Raw genomic sequence first — 18,299 nt, forward strand, 5'->3', positions numbered from 1 at the left:
TTCCTTCTGTACTAAATTAGAAATATGAAAAAAATAAATAAAAATAAGCATGAACAAATTTTAAAATGGCAGACTTGAAATATATTTGAAATTCTGGTGGTGTCTTCTTTTTGTGACATGAACACACAGACACATGAACAGCTATGCATATATTCCCATTAGCTAGGCTGTTTTGGAGAGTGAGCAGGTGAAAAGACCAATACAGAGTATCACTGTTGCGTTAAGAAGTCTCTAATTAGGGAAATTTCTTAATTAGCTCAAATTGCTGAGAGGGAGGGGTAACAATGCCCTCGCAAGACTGTGTCCCTTAATGTAAACCAAAGAACCAAATAATCCCTTAAGAGATGACACGGAGACAGGCTTCTCCAATTAAAGTCCAAATATTTATTAAAAGAAGGGGGGAACACACATACAGCAAGGGGCACACACACACACACACACACACACACACTCGAGACTTAATGGAAGGAAAGGAGGGAAAGTGGGGATAGATTGAAAGGCAAAACTATGGACAATACTCATTTCTGAAGGCTTCTCTGGGATTTCAGTGCTGAAGTGTTTGATGGATGGAATATGGCTGCTGGAACGTGGGGGTGGGTGTTGACTGAGGGAATTAAAATCAGAGTTCAGTCTGATGTGGAGCCAAGCTGCATTCTGAAAGTAGCGCACCTGAGTGAGCAAATCTAGGGGTTCTTATAGGCGAAATCTAGCCTCTGGTGGTGAGTTTAATGGTTTGGCCGAAGCCTGGACAAAGCTGTTTGATTGCCTAGGTTTTGTTAAGCTGAGGTGTAGGATGGCCTGGTCAATGCAGTTGAGTCTGACACAATCGGGGGAAGACAAACAAGTAAACGGGTGGGTCGTTGATTTGATCACTGGCCCATCAAGTGTGAGACTAAGAACAAACTGTCAGCACTGTGTTGGTTTTGGAGGTGATGGCTCCCTCAGTAGTAACTCTTAAGCTATCTTTGGGGAATTTCCATGTGTATTGTTTCTAGCGATCTTGCCTCCTCCCTTACCTGGTCTCCTTGTTTTGGAGAAATGGCGGGTCCACTAGGAGGTCAGTTTGAGGTCAGAGTGAACTCCATACACTCCAAAATTTTATAAAAATGCAGTTATGCTAAGAGTTGACACTGCATCCACTTACCCAACATCCTATGGTAGTCATGCTCTGTGGAACATTTGTATTCACACCTCCAAAGATTTGTCCTTCTGACCTGAGTCTTAGACTGGTTAAACAGATTATTCTATTAACAGAAAATGGATGAAAGGGAGCTAAAACATGGGCTGAAAACTAAAGGATCTTGGAGTCATGTGGGTGATTGTAAAATTATTGTAATGAATCATACACAATGCATATTAAAAGGTCAGTCTGGAAACACCATTTGATATCACCGGTGATGCAGTCTGGAGGCATTATTCTTAGAAGTGGATTTTGAGAAAATTATAAATACAATGGCAACTACTCTTACCTAAATCAATATCACAAATGTATCAGAGAGCAAGTATTCATAGGAAGAGTTCAGCAGATGTTATATTTTGGACAGGAGGAAATGGTCTTTGAACAAACAAAAGTTGTCCATTATTTTAGTTATCAGAGTCACTGAAATGTTTCACATGTATGGAAGAGTAAAAGTGCCCTGTGAATTATCCCATGGGCGGGGTTTCAGATATTGCAAAAGCACAAGAAAATAAAATTATTGGTATGGTAAGAGTTTATGTAATTAACTTTACATGAAATCTACAAATATTTTGGAGGGCAATACAGAATGCTCAAACAGGCGATATGAAGTCTTCTGTGAGTGCTGCTCCCAAAAGTAACCAAGAACCTTTAGAATGGATGGAGTAAGTAAACAAAAAGTAACCAAGAACCATAGAACCATAAGAGACGCTGCAGACTGGGTCAGTCAGAAAAATCAGCAGTAGCACAGCACATTGTAAACCATCCTGGGCATAAAATGCTATTTGAAAACACAGAAATTCTGGACCATGCCAACAGCTACCAGGTCAGAATGCACAGCGAAACTACTGAAACCCACAAACACCAAGACAACTTCAACACTAAAAAACCACTAAAATTAACATGGAAATCACTCCTCCTTACCGAGGGCCACACAGTATATATAAACCCCCCTCTCTGAAGATGCCAGACACAGTGTCCTCCATTTGGAGCATGACAGGAGAAGCACACATTTCTATATTTCTCTGAGAGTTTTGAGCCCTTATGTGGCCACATTTCTCCTTGTTTCCCTGGAAGGTCCTCCATTTTGTGGTGCCTGGTCCTCCTTGGTGGTTAGGATATCTATTATTATTATTATTATTATTATTATTATTATTATCTGGGCCAGGAGCATACATTCTACTTCTATGAGTGTTTTTAGCTGAGGGTGGGCAGACATCCTCCTTTTCCAGGACATGTCCTTCATCTCAAGCTTCTTTCCAGGAGGAAACCCACAATGTCCTCCTATTTGGAGCATGAGTGAGAAGCATGCATTTTTATATTTCCCTGTTTTGGCCTTTTTCTTTGGCCATGCCCTCCATTTTCCATTAATGTCCTCCATTCTGAGCATGACTGAGAAGCATTTATTTCTATATTTCTATTTGAGTGTTTTGAGCTCTTATGTGGCCACACCCCCCTTGTTTCCGGGAAGGTCCTCCATTTTGAGGTTCTTTGTCCTCCTTGCCGGTTAGGACAACTGGGCCAGGAGTGGCCAGATGTCCTCCTTTTGCAGGACATGTCCTCCACATCAGCCTTCTGTCCAGGAGGATTTCCAGAATGTCCTCCATGTGGGCCATGACTCTATTTCTGTGTGTTTGGAGCTTTCCTTTGGCCATGCCCTCCGTTTTCCTGGAAGGTCCTCCATGGGGAGCATGTCGTGGGCAGCATGCATTCCCCTCTTTCTCTGAGTGCTCTGAGCTCTTGTTGTGTGCTTGTGCCTCTTCCTTCTTTCTGAAGGCTTGGGGCCCTTGTGGTGGGTCCACTCCTGCCTTGGGCCTTGGGCCTTGGGCCTGGAAGGAGGAGGAGGAGGACAGGCCCCTCTGCCCTGAAGCCCCTGGGGAGGGCGCGCTTTGCCTGTGGGCTGCAAAGGAGGAGGAGGAGGAGGAGGAGGAGGAGGAAGGGCCAGAGGCCCAGCAGCCGGCCTTCTTGGCAGAGAGAGCGAGAGAGAGAGAGAGCTGGGGAGGCGAAGGCTGCGGGGCTGGGTCCGCTCCCTGGGCGCCCTGCCTGCTGCCGGTGGCTCTCCCTGGCTGGCCCCTTCCTGCCGGGTCCCTTGGAGCCGCCTTGGCCATGGGAGCCTGGGCCCGGGCAGCGGTGCTCCTCTGCAGCCTGGCAGCTGCTGCCACCCTGGGTAAGGGGGCTTTGGGGGGCTGGGGAGGAGGGGGAGGCCAGGCCCCCGGAGAGGGGCTCAAGGGCTGAGCCAATGCTGGGAAGGCTGCATGATCCCCCCTCAGGGCAAGAGAAGCTCCAAGCGCCCATGGAAAGGCCTGCTTGCCATGCCAGGCTCAGGAGGGAGAACTGCCCAGAATAAATGGAGGGCACGGCCAAAGAAAAAGGGGCTGATTTCGGCCTTAAAGAGCAATTAAAGGGCATGGAAAGCATCCCGCAAATGACGCAGACATGGCAAGTAGTGGCCCAAAGGATTATCACACGCAATCGCAGAAAGAAAGTGATGTTGGAAATGGGTTGTTGCTGAAAGTAAAAAGATGCCCCTTAATGTTTCTACGTGGCCACTTTAATGGCGAATTTTGTGCGACATCATGTGAAATCGTTACGCGTTTTTCCCCAGGATCTTCGTGGGATAAACTCCCAATCTCCTTTTTGTGATAAACCCCATAGAAATAGAAATGCATGCTTCCCAGGTCAGGCTCAGAATGGAGGACATTCCAGAAAAATGGAAGGCATGGCCAAAGAAAAAGGCCAAAACACTAATAGGAATCAAAATGCATGCTTCTCATGTCTTCTGGTTTTGTGGGTTTTAATGTTTGATTTTTATGTACTATATAATGTTGTTACCTGCCTTGATGCCCAAAACGGAAGAGGCGGGATATAAATAAATATTTCATTCATTCATTCTTGCTCAGAATGGAGGGCCTTCAAGGAAAAAGGAGGGCATGACCAAAGAAAATCTCAAAACATTCATTGAAATAATCTGGTTTGACATCACTTTAACTGCCATGACTCTATGCCATGGCATTCTGGGCATTGCAGTTTGTTGTGGCACCAGAGCAGAATTCGGGCACTTAGAGTGGTGTCAAACTGGAATATTTCTGCAGTGCCAGATGCAGCATCTTAAAGACTGTTGGTAGTTTTTCTGGACATAATTTAAACCCTGCAAACAGTTTGCCATGCAGCTTCAAAAGTACACGCATAGCAAAGAGTGCTTCTGAGCATGCCTAAAGTGCCTCTCTCACTGAGTAAGCGAGACCTACTAGTCAGAGTCCACGTGGCATAGTGGTTTGAGGGCTGAATTAGCAAGACCTAGTGAGAACCAGTGTGGCGTAGTGGTTTGAGTGTTGTCCTACCATTCTGGAGGCCAGGGTTTGATTCTCAGCTCAGCCATGACACCCACTGGGTGACCTTGGGCAAGTCATTCTCTCTCTCAGGGGAACAAATCTTGCCAAGACAACCATGATAGTGTTGCCTTAGGGTTGCCATAAGTCAGAAAGAACTTGAAGGCACACAACAACAAGAACAGCCCTTCAACAACTAGGGATTCTTTTGGTTGGTCCTTTTGCTCTGGTCTTCGATCCCTGAGGATCCAGCATATGGGTCATTTGGCTGAATACCATGTATCTCAGAGTTGGAACATACATCTTCAGGTCAATCTTTGGAGCATTTGAATGAGTGGGAACTGCACATGAATTAGGGTATATTCATTCATATCTGTGAACTTTGCACAGGGAAACTTTCCAGTGGTATGTATTGCTTCTACTTTATGTATTGCTTCTACTTCTCAGTATCATTTGGTGGGGAACACAGGTTGGAGAGTATTATTATGCTCTCATCCTACTTGCAGATTCCCAGAAGTACTTGGCAGAATCATAGTGTTGGAAGAGGCCCCAAGAGCAATCCAGTCCAATCCCCTGCCATGTAGGAACACAGAATCAAAGCCCTCCCGACAGATGGCCACCCAGCCTCTGTTTAAAAACCACTACTCTCTGAGGCAGTGTATTCTGTTGTCAAACAGCAATTGTCATCAGGAAGTTCTTCCTAAAGTTTAAGTGGAATCTCTTTTCCTGTTGTTTGAATCCATTGCTCCTTGTCTTAGGACTTTATCAGGTTGGCAAAAAAGATGGGCTCATAGTATGCTCCCATCAAAATCATGCAATAACGCAAAGATTATCACATGATGTTGCCATTATCCTGCAATTGTCCCATGAATACAGAGGCATTCTAGCACTGCTTTTTATTTACAGGAAAATCTTGTGAATAAAAAGCAGCACTAGAATGCCTCTTTATTCACAGGATAATTGTGCGATAATTGAGACGTCGTGCGACGTTGTGTGATAATCTTTGCGTTATTGGGCACTATTGATGGGAGCATAGCATTATGCTCCTGTCTTTTTTGCCAGTCTGATAGTCTTTAGTCTCTGGAGCAGCAGAAAACAAGATTGCTCCTTCTTCCATATGACACCTTTTCAGATATTTAAACTTGCATTACCTCTTAACCTTCTCTTCTCCTAGCTGAACATACCCAGATCCCTAAACTGCTCCTCGTAGGGTATGGTTTCTGGACCTTTCAGCATATTGGTTGGCCACTATGGGGATAGCTCATCTTTTGTTATTTTGTGATAGCTGGCAACAGTTCATGCCTTCTCTTCCACCTTTTTGGGCATCACCAGGCCTTTGCGAGCCAGTGAAAATGCAAATGCCTACATCTATTTATTACTAGGTTCTGTTTGACTGTCTTGCCACATCCTTTTTGACTGCTCTGTGAATCAGGGCTCTGTGCAAATTATTTTCGTCTGTGGTTAAGGAAGGAAGCTGAACCCAGAATTATAGGAAATTCGAGGAAGATAAATATCCTATTCAGTGAGTTCTTAAAATAAATAAACTATTTTCAGAAATGTGGAATTATGGTGACAGCTAAACTTGCTGACAGCCAGTCTGGTTCTCTTGATTCTTTGTTGCTATTTGCTACAAAACTGGGATCATCTGACCACATAGCAGAGTTGGTCTGATACTGGTTTGAAGTTACTTTAGGCTACTGTCCTTACAAATGTGATTTTTACTGACAGTTAATATTATTTTTTAATCATATCAAATGTAGTGATCTGATTCAAATGTTCAGAGAAGCTATGTGCTAGAAACTTGCCAGAGATATAAAACTTTGGAGTGGAGTTAGGGAAATCAAATGTGTTAAGGCATCCCATGTCAAAAAAAAATGAATGAAAAGCTAACATGTTAGGCAGATCCCATGGAAGAACTGGGAATGAATTGTGCTGGTATTTCTCTATACTAGAAATGATAAATATTTTCACATTGTGCCCCTTTACGAACATAGGAAGCTGTGTACTGATTGGCTAATCTGTCCCAATACTGCCTGCTGAGTCTGTCTGCTGCTCTCCAGGGCCTGAGGTAGACATCTTTGTCATTACCTGCTGCTTGATTCTTTAATTCTAGACTAGGGGCATCATTAGAGAGGTGTGGGGTGTGTGGACCGCACCAAGTGACAACCTGAGAGAGGGGTAACATCACTTCTCCCCAAACATCTGCCTTTTGACAGAACTGGGCTGTGGCATTCAGCTGCAGTGTTTGTTTGTTTGTTTGTTTGTTTATATCCTGCTCTTTTCCCAGGACTGGGACTCAGAGCGGCTTCACAGCATTAAAAAACAAACAAAAAGTACAATTAAAAACATTTAAAAATAAATAAATAAATGACGTACATTAAAAAGAATGATTAAACTAGTCCAACATTCCAGCCTGTCCTTAAATGCCTGTTTGAACAGGTAGGTCTTCACCTGCCGGTGGAAAGCCATCAAGGAGGGAGCCATTCTTATCTCCCTGGGCAGGGAGTTCCAGGGTCTAGGGGCAGCCACCGAGAAGGCCCTCTCTCGCGTCCCCACCAACCATGTTTGTGAAGGTGTTGGGATGGAGAGAAGGGCTTCTCTAGAAGATTTCAGAGTCTGGGCAGGTTCATACCAGGAGAAATGGTCTGCCAAATAGTGTGGACCTGAGCCATGTAGCTTTGTAGGTTATAACCAATACCTTGAATTGTGCCCGGAAACAAACTGGCAGCCAATGAAGGTGTTTCAACAGAGGAGTTGTATGGTCTCTGTAATCTGCCCCTGTTAACAGCCTGGCAGCGGCTCTTTGAACCAGTTGAATTTTCCGAACACTTTTCAAAGGCAGTCCTATGTAGAGCCCATTACAGTAGTCCAAACGGGATGTAACCAAGGCATGTACCACCGTGGCCAGATCTGTCTTCTCAAGGAACGGGCGCAGTTGGCGCACAAGTTTTAAATGTGCAAAAGCACTCCTGGTTACAGCAGAGACCTGGGCCTCCAGGTTCAAAGCTGAGTCCAAGATTACCCCCAAACTGCGAACCTGTGTCTTCAGGGGGAGTGTGACCCCCATCTAACTCAGGCTCTGCCTTCCGACTGACCAGGAGCACCTCTGTCTTGCCTGGATTAAGTTTCAACTTGTTTGCCCTCATCCAGTCCATTACTGAAGACAGACACTGGTTTAGAACCAGGACAGCCTCTTTGTGTTCACCTGCATCCCTTTAAAATGCTGAAGAGATGGTGTGAGAGGGGAAGAGGCTCAGTGAAGAGAGAAAGAGAAGGCCCCAGGTTTTATATATATATATATATATATATATATATATATATATCCCTTTGAAATTTTATTTTTTTAAAAACACATCTTACCAAATTTTCACTCTACTTGAAACAGTTTACATATAAATACATTTAGGCTGTGGGTATGATACTTAAATTATAAGGTATAATTATTATAAGGTAATTATAAGGTCAAATATTATATAAGGTAATTATTCAAGGTATAATTTTAATTTTGCCAGTTGCTCATGTCACTATTGCCATTACGTTCAGCAATATATGGGAATTACAATTTCTGAGTAACATTAGTACAAAAAACATTAGAAAGGCTTCTGTATGGTGTGGTATGGGGGAGGTCAGTGGAAGGGTATTAGTCACCATGTGTTACCATACTGGGTGACACCAACCCTAGTGATACTACTGCTGTAGACTGACCCCTAATGGGACTTTCTTTTTGCTTGTGTTTAGTTACTGAAGCTAAGACCACTCTCATTACCTGCATATATTGTTTTTTCCTTAAACCTAATGTAAATGCAGAGCTACTCTTGGCAAGAACTTAGTTTTGATTTATGTTTCACATTTTATCTAAGATGTTAGTCATCTTTGTATATGTCTTGTATAAAAATTATATAAATTGTACATGAGGTATACAGCTTTGGAGGTGTATTTTGGCCACTACTGCTCTTGAATGGTTTAGTGGCTTCAGTGGCCAGATGTGCCTTTGCCCAGTGTCACCTGATGTGCCAGCAATAATGGGCTGCTTGGGCTTCTAGGTTGCTTGTGGGCCCTAATTCAAGTTGTGGGGTTTCACCTTAAATGGCTTGCAGCCAGGGTATCTACAAGAACACCTAGGTTCTTGCCCCTAATTTACATTCCTCATATGAAGCCCTTATGAGGTACTTAAAACAGGGCCTTATGTGTAGCAGCACCCCTCCCTAAATAAGCTATGTTAGTTCTCTCTTGGCTGCCCTTCAGGTGGCTGTTGCAGGCAAGATTGTTTTGCTAAGCTTTTAATGATTCACGCTGCTTTCTCATCTCAGTAGTGCTGCCTGGGTTTATTGTAATAGGTTATTCTTGCTTGCCTTTGTCTCTCATTGAGCCAAGGGGCAATCCAAAAATGTAAAGAATACGCGAATAAAATAAATCTCCTCCCCTGAGGTCTGCCATTTCCCACAATTGTGCAGATATTGCACCCATTATTAACAGGGCAAATCTCAGTGAGGCCACTGATTCCCCAGTCTCACAAATTGCCTGTCCCCAGAGTGCTGTACCAGCTGTTCTTCTCAAGTTCCCTTAAGGCAATTATGTAGTTAATGTCCTTTAATTACTCTGTGGTACTTACAGTCAGAGTGCTGGTAGGTTATAACAGCCCTGATGGTTCAGCATTGATGAATGAAATCATGACTTCTCCAAATGAGAATTCTGTCCCCTGCCCCCGCATGACATTTTCTTTCTATCCCCAAATTTCTACCACTGCAGAAAATGAAACATTGAAAATCATTTGCACCAAGAATTCTTTGCTGTGTTTGTATTCCCTTTGTAATTTTGCCTGCCTCTTTTCTTTGGCTACTTCATATGCACTAAGTGCTCAATTGAAGTTTTATGTTACTACAATGCTAAAATTTTGGGACAGAAGGAAAAATTTATGGGGGGGGGGCAGGGATGTAGCCAGGATTTTAGGAAGGGGGGGTCCAGACTAAGTGCCACCATTATATTGGGGCTTGGGTGCAGCAGCACGCACCATTCATTTTTCTAAGGGAAGGGGGGAGGGTCTGGACCCCAAGAACCCCACCCCTTGGCTACGTCCCTGGGGGGGTGAATCCTGATGCTCTTATCCCCCTCTAGTAACATTCCCACCTCTGCCCCACTTCCTTCTCATTAACTTCCATAATGATTTCTAGAGATGGAAATGAACTTATCCCTCCCCCCCTCAATGTTTTTCCCTCCCTCCTCCACTTTTGTGGCAAGGGAGGAGGAGAGTCCTTCAGAGTGCAGCATTTATCAGGAAGGACAGTCTTCTCCAAGGCTTTGGCACATGGAGTGGATGTGTTCTCTCTTAAATAATCTAGTGTCTTCACACTGTAACAGTAGCCTGTTCACATCAGAAATTAATCAAGTCTAAGTCGGGTGACTGTACTTTACAGCTAGATTTAAAGACACAGCTCTTTAGATTTTTCAAAAGGATTTTACCAGTAAATTATTTTTCACATTTCCCCCACAAACTGCTCATCTTTTAATTACAAAAAATCTGCTACAGCTTCATTTTGGCTATGGGTAGTGTAATATTCTATCTGCACATAATGGGTGTCTGGGTGAATTGCTACAGGGGGAAGTTCATGCTGCTGTTCACAACACATTTAAACAGAATATACAGCTGGCAAACAGATGTTTAAGAAATCAAGCAGTCTCACAACAGCAAGTCACTGTGGTAGGAAAGAATGTGAAGCATGTGTTTGTGTAACAGAGGCTTAAACTACTCACAGTGGTGGCAGATCAGTTGGTTCAAACTGGGTCTGTCCCAACTATGTGTAATGTGGGGTGAAGACCAATTTATGGTGCCAAAGGTGTGTGCAGATGGAGTTGTAGATTCATTTAAGTCCGTCTTCCCTCTTTTCTTTTTCACCCATGCTTTATCTTTATTAATTTATTAAGCCAGTCTTCCCTCTTTTGATATACCTCCCCGATGTTTTGGATTACAGCTCCCATCATTCCCATTCAATATTATTGAGGAGTCATGGGAGCTGAAGACACATCATTGAGCAAGGTAGTTATATAAGCACATCTGAATTGTTTTCCGTTACCTTCAAACAAATTACCTAAGAACACAAAGTCAAGTTTCTTATATCATGGTTCTTACAGTAAATTTGTCCACATATCTAAGGCAGAGGGCCACAGAAACAAAGCTTGAGAATGGCTCTGTTAGCTCTTTCACTTGTTTTAGTAGATACAAGAGACCTGAGTGTGGCAAAGGTATTGTTTTTTGGGGTGTGTTTGTGTGTGTGCGCGCGCAAGATATAGAAATGTTGACAGTGAAGCAGAGTCCCCAAGCCTCAGTTCTAATTCCTTTAAAATCTGAGCTTTGAGGCTGATTCCCACATGAATGCACATTTCTTTATGTTTAATCAATTGGTGAATTTTGATCTAGTAATTTACCTTCAGTATGTGAATGGTATCTACATACTTATCTATTATACTTTGTTCTGCCTTTCTACTTACAAATACTGCCCAGGTTGGCTAACAAACCTTATTAAAACAAATTAAACACCAAAATCATTAAAGACAATTGAAGCTCCATGGAAGAGATTATAGGACAGCTGTAACTGTGAAGTCTTGTCCATTGAGGGTCTTTCACATTTGTAAAACATGACTTCATGACACTGTAATCCAAATGACAAATGTCGGTGTAAACTCAACCCTTACTTGCACATAGCATATTTAGATGGGATGTTAACACTTGGAATCATTAAAAGTTTGTCAGGGTTCGAGAACCATCTCAAACCTTGACACTTCTATCTCCTTTTCAACATACAGTATATAATTCTTTGTTCTACCTTGTTTTCTCTTTTTCTCTCCCCTGTAAAAATTGCAAAGACTTTGCAAGCAACACACACACACATGGGAATGTTAATTCATTTTATCTACAGTAATATTGGAAAACTTTTTGGTACTACAGTGATACAAGTCTGATAAATAGAGGTATATATGTATTGTTAGTAGGTCACAGCACTATGCCATGGTTATTTACTTTGAACAGCTACATCCAGTGGAACTGTCTCACGAATAAGAGACATAGAATTGCAACTGATGATTCCTTAATATGACAACATATTGTAACAACATTTGAAATAAACAGCAGGATGTCTACTTTGACTCATTTAGAGAGCTCCCAGTGCTTTCTCCCTTGTCTCAAAGCCAGTTTGAGAAAAAGCCAAGTATTAATAAGATAGATTTTTGAATTTCGTTGTTGCCAGTTTGTAATTGCTCTGATAATTATGGCTGAGAAGGCATTACTTTTAAACACCTTTTGTGTTGTTTTAGGACCAGACTGGAATATTAGTAGGCATGTGTAATGGTCTCCTAATGTTTTAAACAAACAAACAAACAAACAAAAACAGCCATGGCAGAACCAGAAGAACAGATGAGCAATGAAACATGACCATTTGTTACTTACATTTTTTTCACTCTGTAGATTAAGGAAGGAACTGGCAAAACCATCTCTAGTATTCCTTGCCTAAAAAAATACTATGAAAGTCATGGGGCTCTCATAAGTCAACAGGTGACTTAAAGGCACACATACACAGAGGTGGAGGAAAAGATTTTTAGAAAACCAACCAACCCCACACCCGCTATTAGTATGTCTGCAATCACTCCCTGATGGCAAAGCTATAAGCTACTGGACCATCCTGACTCAATTATCTGCTCCAAGATACTAAATTTTATTAAATCATCCCACAAGCACCTTTTCAAATAACAACTTTTCCCTTCCAGATTCATCATTTGAAAAATGGTGTACCAGTTATATACATGAGATACCATGCTCAGAGAAACACACTACTGTAGAGGCATTTAGCAGCCAATTAAAAGAATTTAGCTCCTGGAATTATATTTTATTCAATTGCAGTGTTTAGGGGCTGGTTTTCATAGCAGGAGTTTAATAAGATTTTTCAGTATTTGTTGTAGTAACAACTACAAGAAGAACTAAAAAAGACTCATTTTTAAAAATTGCTCTCATTTCCCCAATTCTGAAAAAACCTTCTCTTGACCCCTCCTCTTTGTCTAGCTATCGTCCGATTTCTCTTCTTCCCTTTCTTTCTAAGGTTTTGGAACGGGTTGTCTATTTGCACTGTCTTAAGTTTCTTGAAACCAACTACATCCTTGATCCCTTTCAGTCTGGTTTCCGCCCAAGGCATTCCACAGAGACAGCTCTCACTAATATCTCGAATGACCTTTTACAGGCCAAGGCTAATGGCCTTCACTCTGTTCTCATCCTTCTTGATTTGCCTGCAGCCTTTGACACCGTTGATCACTGTCTCTTAGTTGACATACTCTCTGACCTTGGGTTCTCAGACTCTGTTCTCGACTGGTTTAGATCTTACTTGTCTGGCAGATCTTTTGCAGTAGTTGCAGGTGGTCAGACTTCTTCTCCTGTTCCCTTATCTGTTGGAGTTCCCCAGGGCTCTGTTCTGGGTCCCCTTCTGTTTTCTCTCTACATACTGTCCTTAGGAAAACTCATTAGCTCTTTTGGTTTTTCCTACCATCTGTATGCCGATGACACTCAGTTGTATCTTTCTACCCCGACCTTTCTCCAACACTTGAACAGCAAGTCTCGTCTTGTCTCACAGCTGTCTTGCAGTGGATGCGCCATCGGCGTTTGAAGCTCAACATGTCCAAGATGGAGCTTCTTGTCTTTCCTCCTAAGCCCACCCTTCAACACTCATTTTCTGTCTCTGTGTGCAACACTTCTATTCAACCAGTCCAGCAAGCCCGCAGTCTTGGTTTTATTTTTGATTCTTCTCTGTCATGTATCTCTCAGATCCAGACCACAGCCAAGGCTTGTAGATTCTTTTTGTACAATATTGCCAAAATCTGACCTTATCTCTCCGCCTCTACTGCCAAGATCCTGGTTCATGCCTTAGTGATCTCACAACTTGATTACTGTAACGTCCTCCTGGCTGGGCTTCCTCTTTCTCACCTCCGCCCTTTAATCTCTGTCCAGCATTCAGCTGCACACATTATCACTACTGCCCAGCACTCTGACGACATCTCTCCTGTCTTGGCATCCCTTCACTGGCTCCCCCTCCCTTTCCGTATTCAGTATAAGCTCCTGCTATCGACGTTTAAAGCCCTCCATGGACTGGCCCCTCCTTACTTATCAGACCTTCTTTCTCACCTTCCCACTAGGGCCCTCCATTCTGGTAGTCAAGGTCTGCTGTCTCAGCCCAGGATTTCCTCTGCCCCATCCCGGATTCGCCCCTTTTCACTTGCTGCCCCTCACTCCTGGAACCTTCTTCCCCCACAAGCAAGAGCCATCACTTCTTTAACCAGCTTCAAAACGGAGTTGAAAACCATCCTGTTCAGAGACGCTTTCCCAGGCATTGCATAATTGTCGCTTACTATTTGATGTTCTTTTGGTGCCTGTTTATCGAACCATTTCCTGTATTGCTATGTACTGTATATGTATTATCCTACTTGAGAGTATGTCTTTTCCCTGGAAGAAGATTAACCATCCATTATGAAGCCAAGCCCTCCCTCCAGTCCATCTGCCTTGGTCCAGGCCTTGGAGGTAGAGAGGAACTGCTGGACCTCTTACCCTTTCCCTCCACCACTCCCTTCTCCTTCTGTGTCATGTCTTTTTAGATTGTAAGCCCGAGGGCAGGGAACCGTCTAATTAAAAAGATTGTATGTACAGCACTGTGTAAATTTACAGTGCTTCATAAATAAAGGTTAATAATAATAATAATAAATAATAATAATCTTAAAGCAACAACTGCAGTGGTGTCCTTTGATGTGCAGTCTGCTGCATGACATGTTACATTAATTTGTTGATTTAATTTGTCAACTTCATACTGAGAGAAGGTGGCAACATTTTTGTAACTCTAGTAGGTTGTTTAAAACTGGAGTAATTTTCTTCCCACAAATACTGTTGATATGATGCCATACATGCTTACTCACTCTCTTGGGGATTGCTGTGGAAGAGTAAAACCATCTGTCCAAAAAGTCAAGTTTGAAACTTTCTTTGTCAGGTGGATCTGATTGCACTTTCCCCCCTCCTGTTTATCTGTGCAACTTCTACTACAGCAGAATTAAGGGGCGTGTGCTGAAAAAGAAAGCTACACCATACTTCTGAAGCCTACACACACTTTCAGTCTGTCTGGAAGTTGGAACATAGAAGATGATTCAGTCCATGACTTTGGAATAAATTTCCACAGCTCAGATAGAAGTGTTACCATTAGAGGCTGTAAAATGTTGCAGTTGGCCCACTGAAAACCAGGATCATGGGGTTGGAATTTAACTTTCATCCCTAGAGGTCTAGGAGCTGTCCACAAGGGCCAAAAGGCCCATGTACCCTCCAGCCTTGTGTCATCCTGTTTGGACAATGCAAGTTTATGTGTTAATATTTGAGGCAATTGCCATGTCTGGAGCCAGTAAAGAGCTTATAGTGCATTAAACCGAAGACTGTGGGTTCATTCCCACTTACATTTGAACTGGTTTGCGATTCACCATTGCTCCGTGTTGGTAAATCGATTCAAAAAGGTCAGTTGTTTCCACTGTGAAAGCTTATCTCCTTGTAATTGCTTCTTTTTTGGCACGATTCTCATCCTTACTAGTTTGTGTCAGTTTAAAATGCATGTCAATCATCTGTGCGTCATTAGTGATGTAAGTGGCAGCCCGGGCAGCCCAGCTTGGAAACTATATAAATTGATAGAAGATTCAATTCATTGGTTTTGCATTTACTTGTTTCACTGATTGCAAGTAGTTGCAAAATCAATGAATTGAATCTTCTATCAATTTTTTTTTTAAAAAAATTCATGTGCGCATAGGTCACACCACAAGCACAAATGCAGTGCTGAGAGTGGGGGGAAATGGTGGATCTACCAAAAACTGAGGAGGGATGGCAAAAAAAAAAAAAAATCTCTCTGCTATTAGTCCCTCTCCTCCAGAATGATGTGATTCAGATCTGTTGTTCCCACTTTTTTAACATGCTTCGGAATTTATTCTTTTCAAAAGAACAGCCGAAGAGCTAGTGTCAGAAAAGAGTGGGTTTTTTGCATTTGCCTTGTTTCATCGTGATTGGAACCAATCACAGTAGGATTGGAACTGGTTTCAAATGGGAACGATGGTCATATAATATAATCAGCATAGTGGGAATGCAGCCATTGTGTTATAGTTGATTAGCATGATGCATTTATAGAACTAAACATTGGGACTAGTAGTGTTGGGACTGATATGTTAATTGGCAGCTCTGTTCTTTGTCTTGTTTTACTTCTGTTGGTATTAAGCCCTGAATTGCTTACATCAGTAGCAGATGCACAGAACTGTTGATTGAATGACTTGGTGGTGGGCAATTATGCCAAAGGTTCTTGAGAGATCTCAGGCTTGTAGCTCAGTTGAACTGAACAAGTACCATGGTAATATGGAAAAAGATACTGTGTACAATAGTTATAGGAAGAATAGTAGTACAGTAATCTCTATGACTCTTGCATGGAAAATGGAGTGTGGACCAGTCATAGTAAGAGGGGAAATGATGGTAAGCAGAAGTCTGTGTGAAGAACAGACAACTGGAGTAGCAAAGGCAATTGGAATAGTAAGGAGATGTCTGCCTGAAGGAGAAACAAATGAGGGATCAACAATCCCTTTCTCTGTAATCTTTGTATGAAGTTGATTGGGAATAGTGCCTGGGAAGAGGTTCTCTTCACATATGTTCTCAGTCTTAATATTCATGCAGAGATCTCAGTACTGTAGTTCATAGATATCCCACAACCTTCTATGCATTCCAGATCAATTACTGGAAGCAGTTAGTGCAAGATGAGGGGGTGATCAATCAATTATTTCCTCTTTGGAACATTAAGCTAACCGTAAGATTTCATCTGAGAAAGATGTTCTGTATTTGCAGTTATTTTTTCCAGTATAGGCATAGGCAGTCATAACGCTCCCTGAATCATGGCTGCTATCTGTATTGATGCTTCATTGAAAGCAATAGACTAAATGTACATAGTGGTATTGATGGCATGTGGTGGCATTGATTGGACCAAGGAAGACTGGATAATACAGTGCGCTCGCGCCATATGTGGGCGTACTATACATGGCTTCCTGCTCATGCGGAAGCCGCGTGACAATATAAACAATGGTGCGTGCATCCCCATTGTTTCCTATGGGGCGCGAGCATACTCAGATTTTTCCTTACGCGGGGGGGGGGGGACGACGGATCCCCGCATAAGGAGAGGGCCCACTGTACATAGTTCACCTGCCTTCTTTGTTTTAGGAGACTGTGAAACTTATGTTGGTAGATGATACTTAACAGATGTTTTCAAGATTTAGGAAATGGTGATGTAGTGTTTTAACTGTTGGACTATGATTTTGGCAGGCCAAGATTTGAATCTCCACTCAGTCATAGAAACCCACTGGGCTACTTTGGACAAGTCATGCTTTCTCAGCCTTAGACAAAGATAATCACAAATCTCTCCTGAAATAATCTTGCCAAGAAAACCTTTGGATTGGGTCATCATAAATTAGAAGGCACATATCAACAATAATGAATAATCTGTCAGGTGTAGGTTACATGGATGGAAACCACCAGTCTTGCTGAAGCTGTTGTACCCAAGACATTTTATCCTATTGTGAAAATGGATGCCTGACATGGTATCAAGGTGGTTGGTATCTAAGCACTCAGTAGCAATACAGAAGCTAAAGAAGATGTTGAAAGAGCCAGGGGAGAAATTGTTCCTCATACTGAAGTGCCTAGCATCTCTTTACAAAAGCATTCCAACTCCTTGCAGTGGCTTTTTATAGAGAGATGATCATGTGGAATTCACATGAAGTGACTTATTCTGGGCCACTTTGTCAGTTATTTTAAGAGAGGATTACCAGACATGCAAATAAAGGCAGGAAATGCAATTTCTTAGACCCTGCTTCATAAACCCTAGACAAATCACACAAGATTTGGCCAAAGCAGAAGGGGCATTTAGATTATCTGCCAGACTGGATGATCTTGCCACTGCAGGTGATACACATCTGGAATAGGGCCTTAGCAGTCATAGAAAATAATGGAAGAGCATGACTGAAACCAAGGAATGTAATGACAAGGAACTAAATGAAACAACAAGTAGTAAACTAAAAGAAAAATAGTGATAAAGAAACCCAGTCAGTTGTTTGATTGGAGAAAGAGAACTGAGGAGAGTATTTTGGGAGATTATCACACCAAGGCCAATTCAGCAATAATCATGGTAGTGAAAGCTAACACAACAGTAGCGCTATATCGCTCAAGATTTTCGCACAGTCACCCAATCACGACATAAATGCCAAATAATATCGAGATCGTGTTCTACACATACAGTATCCATGCATGAATCATTAGTACATTGGAACTGATCGTTTTGTGCAAGTGCCATTTCGGTGCTACGGCACAAGTCTGCAAATCATGTTTCCATCCTGCATGGAATAAAATACAATACAATAAAATTTATTTCTTCACCACATTCTTTCAATACAGTGTAAACAGAATCCTGCCCTATATTTCAAAAGAAGACAGAAATCCACAGCAAAACCGATTCTGGAAATGAGAACGGATTGCCTCTACTGAAATGCTGTCTGGGTTAATGTCCCTGGTTGCTTCCCCAATAGCATGAATGAAGGACAATTAACTTTCACACTCTCGCAATCATGCTTTGTTCATGCTATTGAGAAGCCATTCACTGGACTTCCCTGTGAATGGTTTGTTGCCGGAGCATGCCGAGTTCTTCATGGGAGAAGTACTGGATGAGCGCGACTTCGTCTGAAAATCTTCAGCGCAATTGCACAATTAT

At 42.3% G+C, this 18,299-nt stretch overlaps 1 protein-coding gene across 2 annotated transcripts in view; it reads left to right on the forward strand.

Annotated features, from left to right (window-relative positions):
• The first annotated feature begins 3,170 nt into the window (after positions 1-3,170).
• Positions 3,171-18,299, forward strand: part of SHISA4 (shisa family member 4) — a 30,708-nt gene continuing 15,579 nt past the window's right edge. Inside the window, exon 1 of one of the 2 annotated variants that reach the window (XM_089514230.1) lies at positions 3,171-3,344. In XM_089514230.1, the coding sequence (XP_089370356.1) occupies positions 3,284-3,344 (61 nt within the window). In that variant the 5' untranslated portion in view covers positions 3,171-3,283. Of the gene's footprint in view, positions 3,345-6,515; positions 6,575-18,299 lie in introns of those variants that run through there. The other variant, XM_089514231.1, reaches the window with a different exon arrangement.

This window comes from Sceloporus occidentalis, unplaced genomic scaffold (assembly GCF_023333645.1).
Source record: "Sceloporus occidentalis isolate IW3139 unplaced genomic scaffold, rSceOcc1.0.p SCAF_3, whole genome shotgun sequence".
In the NCBI taxonomy this organism is placed as follows: domain Eukaryota; kingdom Metazoa; phylum Chordata; class Lepidosauria; order Squamata; family Phrynosomatidae; genus Sceloporus; species Sceloporus occidentalis.